General features: G+C 39.1%; 1 protein-coding gene across 1 annotated transcript; it reads right to left on the reverse strand.

The window, feature by feature from the left end:
* Nucleotides 1–440: 440 nt before the first annotated feature.
* On the reverse strand, nt 441–7,966 carry cnep1r1 (CTD nuclear envelope phosphatase 1 regulatory subunit 1). Its single transcript, XM_080436513.1, has 6 exons — nt 7,878–7,966; nt 5,593–5,664; nt 4,040–4,113; nt 3,371–3,480; nt 1,606–1,660; nt 441–1,503 (listed from the first exon to the last, which is right to left on the reverse strand). Exons 1-6 carry the CDS (start codon nt 7,900–7,902, stop codon nt 1,462–1,464), a joined length of 378 nt encoding a protein of 125 aa, XP_080292639.1. The 5' UTR covers nt 7,903–7,966; the 3' UTR covers nt 441–1,461.
* Nucleotides 7,967–10,660: the final 2,694 nt, after the last annotated feature.

A 10,660-nucleotide genomic window follows, 5' to 3' on the forward strand; every position in this document is an offset into this window, starting at 1 on the left:
AATTGTGGTGCTTTGAAAGGCAACAGGAAGAGTGGGCACCTTGAGGTAAAATTGGCCATTTGGTACAAAATATATATATTTTTTAAAAAATTTAATATTTGGAAAGAACATCATTGAACATTTGACAATTAAGGTCCAATATTTCTACAATTGCAACACATTACTCCAAAACCTGTATATCCAATCATTTTGGGCATAAACAATTAGTTGAAGGGTAAATTTAAGTCTGATAATGATGTACTCAAATCATGTAAACTTTACATTAATTAAGACCATATTTCAAATATCTTATGTTTTAACATTTTGCACAAAATACGACATTTTACATCAAGACACCCAGTCTTCTTGTATCCCTTTGAAAACAGCACTGCCAGATATGTACTCTTACTTAAGGAGATGTACCCAAACCAGCCATGCAATAACAAAATATTGAAAGGAGGAGCATTTTCACACCAATGTATTTATTTGGCAAATAACAGTTTAAAAATAGATAGGCTACATTTATCTAAAACAGATGCACATATTATATACCGGTATGATTAGAAATAAACATGAGTTCATGACGAATGACTAAAATAAATCTCCAAAGGTTATGTCAACAGAGAAGGAACTTCAAGAGAGACAACAAAGTCATTTTCTGTCCATGTCTTGATTTCTTTCAAATCTACAGATACAAGACAAACTGATCCAGTGCTGCCCCCTAGCTGCAAGCAACTTGGATGCTATCTGAATCTAGGTTGCAATACCCTATATCGACAGCCCTTCTATTTACCAGAAAAGTCCCACCTGATTAAAAGGTGATTAAATTACCAATATTGAACCTGGAACGGACACCTTGGGTTATCCTCTTTGTCTCTGTCAAGACAGCATGACAACTCCACCGTTGTCGTGTTATGAGCAACTTTCTGTCAATAAACTCTGTGCCGTCATGATTCTTTGTAAGTGTTCTAGTTTATAAGCGCTCGTTTTAAATAATTCCACGTCCTGCATGTGCAATTTTGAAACAGGTGATGTACACACTGGACAGTGACTGATTTACAACGAGCGCTTCCAAACTCGAACACATTATAATCATGGCTGCACAGAGTTTATTGACAGTCAGAAAGTTGCTTATAACATGACAACAATGAATTTTTACGAAACAAAGTCTTGACAGAGACAAAAAGGATAACCCAAGCTGTCCGTACATGTGCTATATTGGGGAGTTAATCACTGTTTAACGCAATGATACAGAACTTTTCTGTTTCATGAAAGGGCTGTCCAATGGAGGGTATTGCAACTTGGATGCAGACAGCATCCAAGGTGCTTGCGGCTACATTTTCTCTTCCATCTCAAAATGACTCCCTGGATACTGTGATCCGTTGCAGTCAAGTGGTTTTAAGAGCATTTAGTTCCCTCACCACCACACAGTCCAACACACACGCGCGTGAGAACACACACACACCTCCATGGCGTTCCTGGTTATTGGATGTTTGGCCGTGGTTTGAGAATAAGCTTCCCTGTCTGTAAAAAAAGACACAAGTAAACAAGATTTAAAATGGTGGAAAGGAACAACACACACAGATCTGCTAAGTAATGAAAGAGCAGAAATTATTAGGAACTTACATCATCACAGGACATGTTGTATTCTGCTAAAACTGTCCGACACCGAGCAGCTATACTGAAGGGACAAAGGTCAAGGATATAAAAGATACATGGATGAACCATAAAGTAAACATACTTCAACAGATATAATATCACCTTTTGTCACAGACAGGTTTGGTAACACTTTACTCGAAGGTAGGGTCTATATTGCATCACATCGGTATTGTATGAAGACACTTTATAACTGATTAAGTTATGGTAGTTATAATGTTCTGCTGAGCTTATAATGCATTATGACCAGCACTTTATAAAACGTGTTATAAGTTGTTATGCATAAACATTTATAACAAATGTAGCCTTATAAGTACATTGTAAATATGATTATGATGCATTATAAGCCTAACAAGTAAAGTGTTAACACAGGTTTTGTTGTATAATGCATTAAGATTATTGATTACAGTATTAACCCTGACTACAATATAGTCACCTTGAGAAGAATGTACTTTGTTATCACAGTAGGGGAAATACCTCTAAAATATTGTTGAAATTATCCAAACGCTACCAAGGCATGTGTGATGTTTATATGGTACCCCCTCAAGTAATCCTGAGGTTCCCAGGACCCCACCTTATACAAAGTAGTAGATATAATACAAACGTTCAAGTAAGAGAGGTCACCAACTAGTACCTACATTTCCCACAGTCCATGTACTGTGGGAATGTTTAGCACGGATTAAACACGTCTTTGACCAGCATTCTTGGCCGAAAGAGCTGTAATACAACCAACTATCGAACTATGTTATTTAGGAGTTAAAGGAGCTGTTATAGTAAAAGTCCATATACATATTCACATCACACACCAACTTTTCCATAAATTATTTGAATCACAAGTCAAAACTATGCTGTACGACTGCATGCCTTCATGAAACAGAAAGTGCAGACATTTTAACATGTAATTTATGTTATTTAAACAGACGCTAGGTTCATTGATTGCCTGGTATCCTATAGTTTCAATGTACAGATTATCATTTTGACAATATATTGTTTAGACCAGTGTATATCAACCCTGGCAAACGTCCCAATTTTGGGCCGGGGCTACTGCTGAGGTGTGCCGCGCCGTTTGAAGAAGGTTTGAAAAAATATCATTTTGAACATTTTTTTTTTTTTTACAATAATAATAATCAGGCGTGCAAACAGCCCCGAGGTGAAAAGGGTGACAACATGCTGTTTTTTTTCGGGTCAGGTGTCACACTATTGCCCTATTTGGATTCAAAACGGCTAGTGGAAGCTGAAAAGCTACAAGTTTGCATGTCTGAATAATGCAAAAACAGAAATATTTGTTTGCATTTGCTTTTTTTCTCCCCCATATGATTTCATAATAAAAAAGTGCGTATCGTATCGAAGTTGTGTGCCCAATATCGTATCGTATTGTTTCATGAAATTAGTGTATCGGCACACCCCTAGTGTGTGTGTGTGTATATATATATACATATAATTATATATATATATATATACCGTATATCTAGGTGTGCCCTTGGATCTTTTGGCTATGCCAGGTGTGCCTTGGCACAAAAAAGGTTGATATACACTGGTTTAGACTGATGCTAGTTTCCTTGCTTACCTGCAATCCTAGTTTACAGAAGCACTAGAACACTGTCTCTCTGCATTTGATGTATGCGTTTACCTACAGTAGCTTATTGTAAGCCGCTTTGGATAAGAGCGCCTGCTAAATGCCCACATTGGAGATAGTTTTTCCTCACACAGGCTGAATGCAAGGGGAGAAGGATACATTGATGGTGCAACAACTCGCTTATGTATTCCAGCGAAAAAGAGAGCTATTAACGTGACACAGCTGATCGTGAAGAAAGGGTGATTCCACAACGACGAGAAGAATGACACCTGCAGACACACAATACAGGGAAGTAAAATGTTAGAATATGTAAAGTCACACAGAGCTCCTGGTCATTCTACAGTAGAGTGTCAGGGTGACATTTGTTATGTCATTGTTAAAGCAGTGGTTCTCAACCTTTTCTGAATCAGGGCCCACTTGGAAAATCTCAAAAGCGTCCACGGCTGTGTCGTGTTAAGTGGTCAGATGGGTGGGCCACGTGTATTTTCAGAGCATTTAATGATCAATTAATCCATTGCGTTCTGGCTTGGATCAATGGAACTAACTTAGCGTACTTTAAGCTCCAATTTATTGGTATCACAAAGAAGACAATTTTTGGTTTTAAAGAAAAATGACATTTGACATTTCTTTTTTTTCTTACATTATTTTGTTTTTATATTAATTATTAGTATATCATCATTAAAAATCTTATTGTTTTGTCAATTGTATGGGGGCCCACTTGCAATGTCCTCACGCCCCACAGGTTGAGAATCACTGGTATGAACGATTATAAACGTGAAAGATTATTTGCCACATAAATTACATGATAAGTGAAAAAGTAACGTGTACCTTCTGTGTGTCTGGATCTATCAACCAGTTCCAAGCCCCAGTAGCCGTGCAAACAGAGATCACTATCAAGATCACTGAAACCACATAGAACATTATTAACTACTTAAGGTACACTACACATATAGATCACTAACAAGATCACTGAAACCACATAGAACATTATTAACTACTTAAGGTACAAACAGAGATCACCAACAAGATCACTGAAGCCACGTAAGTGATATATCGTTGCGGTCTGGTGGCGTTGAGAGCTTCAAGATCTGTTATTTTCACTACTTTTGCACGACACTCTTGTATGAAGTCGGGCATTAATTTACAACAAAATGTAAAAAAGTTTGAATATGGAGATGCAAGGTTTCTACCCGACAGCCGACGATATGTTATTTTATTTTATATTTTGTTCAATTTAGTGTTAAATAGCTCTATTTTCCACATTTATAGGTTAGTTCAATAACAGCGGTCTTTAGTAAACAGAAATACATTTTCAAAGCGGGATAACAATTTTAGCCAGTCAGGAGAGAGAACACAATAAAAATGTAAGCTGTTAAATAATATTTGTAGAGTTCCTTCTCCTGAATGGATAAAATTGGTATCACGACGACCGCAACTTGTATTTTCTGTCACACTGTGACAATAGATGATCTACAATCTGCAATCTGCATCTCATAACACGCTGCATTGCGGCATGTTGCGAGCTTGTAGATCTGCTATTTTCACAATTGTTTTTGAAAAATGGCACTTACAATGACAGGCCCAAAATAAGTAGACCCTCCAGAAAAACGCAGGCAAAAATCCTTGATTATGCGGGCTAAAACTCTTGATTATGCGGGCTAAAATCCTCGATTTTGCGATGAAATATGCGGGGACTTTTGCAATTTTATGCGATGAAATTGCAGGAAGTTGCGAAATATGCTGAAAGTTGCGAAAAATTTGAAAAGTTGCGGAATATGCGGAAATATGCGATGCGAAGTGCATATTATGCGATGCACATATTATGCGATGCAGCCTTTTTGAAAAAACGTTACCCCCGCATAATTATGGCCATTTTGCTGATTATGCAGTAAACTCTGCGATCGCATAATCGCATTTTTCTGGAGGGTCTAAATAAGGCACACCAAGTTGAAAGTGGTTAACATAATAGAGCCCTATCATGGTCAGTACAGTATATCCATCAACCTAAAGTTTAGTCACATCAAGAGTTGGCACGCTGTTCACCTCAAGAGTTCGCATGCTATGCCTTGTATGAAATCTAGGGTAGCTGAACCTAGTTTATCTAAATGTGTCTTATTGCGCATGAAGAGCAACACCGAGAGACTTCTTATGCAATACATTTAATTCTTAAGTACATTTAGGTTATGACCATGTTCAGAACAGAAATGTTTGCTACATTACACTTGGCCATTCTCCCACGTCATGAAATACACTTTACGTAGATAATATATGTAATTATTTGTATACACTCAGTAGTACAATATTACAACGCGTCACAGAGCTTGTAGATCGACTTTGACTATTTTCTGTGTACAACAAAGTATAACTCAGGCTTTACTTACTTCTCCATCGACCTGTGGCAGGTTGCAAGCAGGACACATACTCTGTCAGTCTCCTCTCAAAGGCCTTTAAGTCTGCCAAGAAAGAGGGACAATCAATTTTGTGTGATATCATCAGTATAGACAATGTCAATGTTATTACGTGGTGAGCAGCTCACCACGTAATAACATTGACTCACCGTGAGCTTTTCTGTGGTCTATTATTGCCTGACTGCACAAGCAGTTGGTTAAAAAAGACTCACGCTGTAGATGGTCCCAAATTAAGACAACAAGGCATAAAACATTTCAGGATACCTAGTGGTCAGTTAGCCCGATTTCAAGAGAGAAACTCGTGCAATGTGAAATGCTTAACGATCTGTTCACTCGCCGACCATTTCAAACATCGTACAGTGTGTAGAGGTCTTTAGTTAGTTAGTGCACTGATGCCGTATGCTCCTTGTTAGTTGTGAGGAGGACCTGAGTTTGAATCCAGCTCTCTTCATGTCCCGCATGATGTCTCCCTAGCCTTCATACAAGACTGTCTTGTGATCCGAGGCTAGATGTCTCCTAGCTCTGGTCCATAGCGTTAGAAGGAGTTCTCCTTAACTTCTAACGCTATGGACCAGAGCTAGATGTCTCCCCTCTCCCTGCCCTAGATTTCCTGTGTTTCTACACTCCTAAATCTAAATAAAGCATGACATTCTTGGTTGTTTTGATGTTTTTCTTTATGCATATTATTAACCAATATATTGTTGCGTGAGTGTTCTTTTAATGGGTTGTCACTGCACCAGATACCAAAGAAAATTCACTGTATCAATCTCATGCTTGGAAATAAAATGTAGTGATTCTGATTCACTGTGTCAAATGTCAATAGTTATCATATCACAAGTGACTCACTCCATCAGCAACTTAACATTTCACCTACTGTATCTGGAATAGCCTTGGATCAAGACCATAGATGTATTTTATAGAGTCTGACTTTTACTTTCGTATCGATATGCCCATGTCAAAATCGATTAAACACATCTACGATAGTCTGATCCAAGGCTATATATGTAAATGAAGAAGCATTGTTTGTAGTGATAAAAAGGGGTTTTAACAGGTATGACCTTTTCTCTCTGGTGATGAACACCACCACACACAGCTCAAACAGTAATGTTCAAGATACATCTCTCTAGCACAATGGTTTTCAACGCTTTTCATATCAAGGTCCATTATTTATTCAGCATTTGAGCCACGGACCACCATTTGATGAGATTTAGACTCTCAGACCCAAAACTTAGAATATGTTGTTATCGTTGGATGAGATTTTGTCCACAATTCCATGCTGCATTATTGTGGTACCAATAGGAGAGATGACAGGCAAACTATACTCAAAATAACAATTCTTCTACATTCTCTAATTGTGTAGACTTCTTGTAAATTCAGTAATGCAGATGTTTAACAATAATGTAACTCTTGGGAGCGTAAAATGAAACTCTCAAGAAGGTCTATAAGTAGCTGTAGAATACAACTCTCGTAGACGTATTTATGATTCTGACGTTTTCAATCTACGAGAGTTGTAGGGTTCACCCCCCATGGACACAGGGACTTTCAGCACTATACCCCGTAGACACTCCAAACACGTACACATTTAAAATAAAAGGTGCTTACCCCCACGCTCCAAATGTTAACTCTCGCTACGGGGTAGTAGTTTAATGTAATAATCCATATATTTCAATAAAGAAGTGTTTTAATGCCGTCTGTGGCCGATTCATAAATACGTCTACGAGAGTTGTATTCTACAGCTAGTCCATAAGGGTCCATTTGGTTTCCAACTCTCCATCATTTAGCTGGGGACCACCTGAAACCCCCTCAAGGACCACTGGTTGAGAACAACTACTCTAGCAGCCAAGGAGCAGCTCAGCCAAGGGACTCGTTAGCATCTATAGCTAGTTTCTTATACAACTGTATAAGTTGAAAAGGTATGTGTAACAAAGAACCTGAGAGGAAAGCTTGAACCTGGCAGTGTTGCAGATGTTGTAACGTTACAGAAATTGTATAATTAACTCCCACTACCAGCTGTAAATGCATTAGCTGCTAACTGCTAACAACACCCACTGCATGGTTCCAGTACTACAGAAGCACTGAAGTTTTGGCTAACAAGCTAACAGGCTAGCAGACAAGTCCCAGACAACCGTTAGGTAAACAACATGAAGGACATGCTGTTGTTTCCAGTGGGAACCTTAGAACTCTGGTTCCTACACATGACATGACAACGAGGTACTGCTAGAACCTGATGTTTTTTTTACCTCCATGTGTCCTCTTACCTTCGGCCTGCTCCAAGGAATTCATTGTTGCTAAAGTCTAGGTCCACTCCTCAGCTCAGCCTGCCTGCCTGCTCAGCTGCGTTTCTCGGTTACACCCAAAACGGCGACCTATCGTATTCTGTGACTCCAGCTGCAAGGGTTAGGTTAGGGCAGTGGTTCTCAACCTGTGGGTCGGGACGCCGAGGGGGGTCCCACTCCCCAACATGATTGGGGGGAGGGGGGGTCCCCAGATGACAGTGAAGTGACAATTTAAGGACTTTTAAGACCTTTCCAATACCTAACAAAAGAAGGAATTCAATGAAAAGACTGCATCAAAAGTAATCAATCAAACTGTACCATAAAAACTGGTCAAACATTGGCCAAATTCTCAATTAATATAGGAAAGAGGCAACAATTGTGAAAATAGCCGATCTCCATACAAGCTCGGCTATTTGTGCTCTACTGTTCACGTAGGTGATGGGGTGGCAAGTCACCTGGAAATTCATTGAGTCGCCTTCATTCAGCCACCTGGATTATTAATTGTGGGAAAGTAGTTGTGAGTGACGTGTTCTTCTGCCTTTCAGATTAGGCTGCTGAACTGGGTATTTCTTAGTTGTTGTTGTTTTTTATGTGGAATATTTCCTAGCATTAGCCTACTCTTAAACATTAATATGACAGTTTATCTAAATTATGTGAAATATTGATGAAATTACAAACGGCGCCTTGTGGAGAAATTACAGTCAATAATTCGATAGGTCACTTATTTCGGTATAACGTTTACGCAGGTTTACGATCAAAGACAAATAGGAAAGAAACCCATGAAACCCAAGACACGCCCTCTCCGGTGTACTTCCTGTCTGCGTGACGTAGGACCGCCTCTTTAGGAGACCAGAAGTGGGTTGGAGTCATGGTTGGAGTCTATAGACCGCCGAAGTCTGACGTCATTTACACATCCTTTGTTTGTCTACCTGGTTCGCAGTTTTCCACCCCCGTTCTGAATCCCATAGACGTATTTAATATCGCGTCAAATAAGAACTGTGTTCCAAAAATAAACAAATGACCCCGGCGGGTTGACTCTTATGGATATGAAGCATCAACTGACGGTGAGAAAACGCTAATGTTACTTCCGCCGAATTAGTTACATTTTCGCCAGAAACAGACTGTATCAAATATAAGTGACTGACTATGATAAACGATACAGAACCTCCTCCCTGACAATAACGCCGACACGCGGTGTTTATTTTTGGACCACAATGCTTATATGAGACGATTCTAAGATGACCCAATGTTATTCTCCATAGAGAAATTACTTCCGCAAACCTGGGGATGAACGAGTGACGTCAGGACTTCGGTGCTCTATTGGTTCCGTTATATTATACCTGATTGGTCAGTGGTGTAAAGTAATGTACTCAAGTACTGTTCTTAGGTACAATTTTGAGGTATTTTACTTTAGTGGAGTATTTCCAATTTTCAATACTTTTACTTCTATTCCACTATCTCTAAGGCAAATATAATACTTTTACTCCACTACAATTATTTGAAAACTTTAGTTTCTAGTTACTTTTTGATTTAGATTGTTATTGAAAAACATACATTAACCGCTTAAGCTTTATATAGATTACAGCTATTTGAAAATAGCCGATCTACAAGCTCACAATGCATCGCATCACGATGCATTGTGAGCTTGTAGATCTGCTATTTTCAAAAGATTTTTATACATTTCTCCCACTATTAGATTGGATCAACATGCCCATACAGGTTGAGGAGATTATTCATTTTTTTTTTGTACTTTTCCCACCACTGACGATTCTTTAGCCCCATGGTCACTGAACTAAATATTGGACCCATTTCTTCACAAGCCACACAATCTTCAGAACATTCTGAAAATTCTAAGTGGCTTGGAAGCCGAGATATTGGCATTTATAGATATTACATGGTGGCCATCTTTGAAATCCCCCCCCCCTAAAGATTGAACATCAGAAATAAAATAATTATCACAAAACGCATGCTGCATTCAGGTCCTTCCTCCTATGTCCCCACCAAACACCTAGCCTGGTAAAGCCCCTACCTCCGGATATCTCATTTGATTTCCGGAGGGAGGGGCTTTACCAGGCTACCAAACACCATCTCTCCTCCCCTAATGTCCCCACTGAGACCTACCTCTGTCTCCACTGAGACCTCTTCTCTCCTGATGTCTCCACTGAGTCTCCTTCCAAATAGCTACTAACTACTTGCATGAAACTACAAATTCACTGAATATCCACAAGATAAACTCTACAAAAAGCAACAAAGCTTAAAAAAACAAAAACAAAAATATAGCTGCAAGCAGCAATAATACGGGGCCAGTGAATGCAGATAGAAAAAAGAAAGAAGCAATGATAAGTAATATGCACAATAAGCCATAGAAACATAGAAGACTGAACTTGAGAGAAAGGAGACCATGCAATTAACAAATGAGCATTTTAAACCCTCACTAACCCTAGCCTCAGTAAAACTATGCGTACCCCTAACCTCAAGAAACACTACGCGTAAGCCAACGAATGCGAAATCACGATCGCCTCAACACATTGTCGGGGACAGGGATCGACCATTGGACCACAGACCTGAACTGGTGAAAAAGCAGCTCACACAGATGATACAGTTTCACGCAAATAGCTGAAAAATCCTGGGTTTAAGTGTTTTTCAAACTGCTCAAAATTGCGGACAATCTAAGGGCGGAGCTTACTGGTCAAAGTGATACATGTGTTCCTCATGAGTCAAGGCACATGTGTAAGCAGGTTTAATGGCTGTCGGCCAAACGAGGC

This window comes from Gymnoscopelus braueri (genome assembly GCF_963280865.1).
Source record: "Gymnoscopelus braueri genome assembly, chromosome: 1".
Taxonomy (NCBI): domain Eukaryota; kingdom Metazoa; phylum Chordata; class Actinopteri; order Myctophiformes; family Myctophidae; genus Gymnoscopelus; species Gymnoscopelus braueri.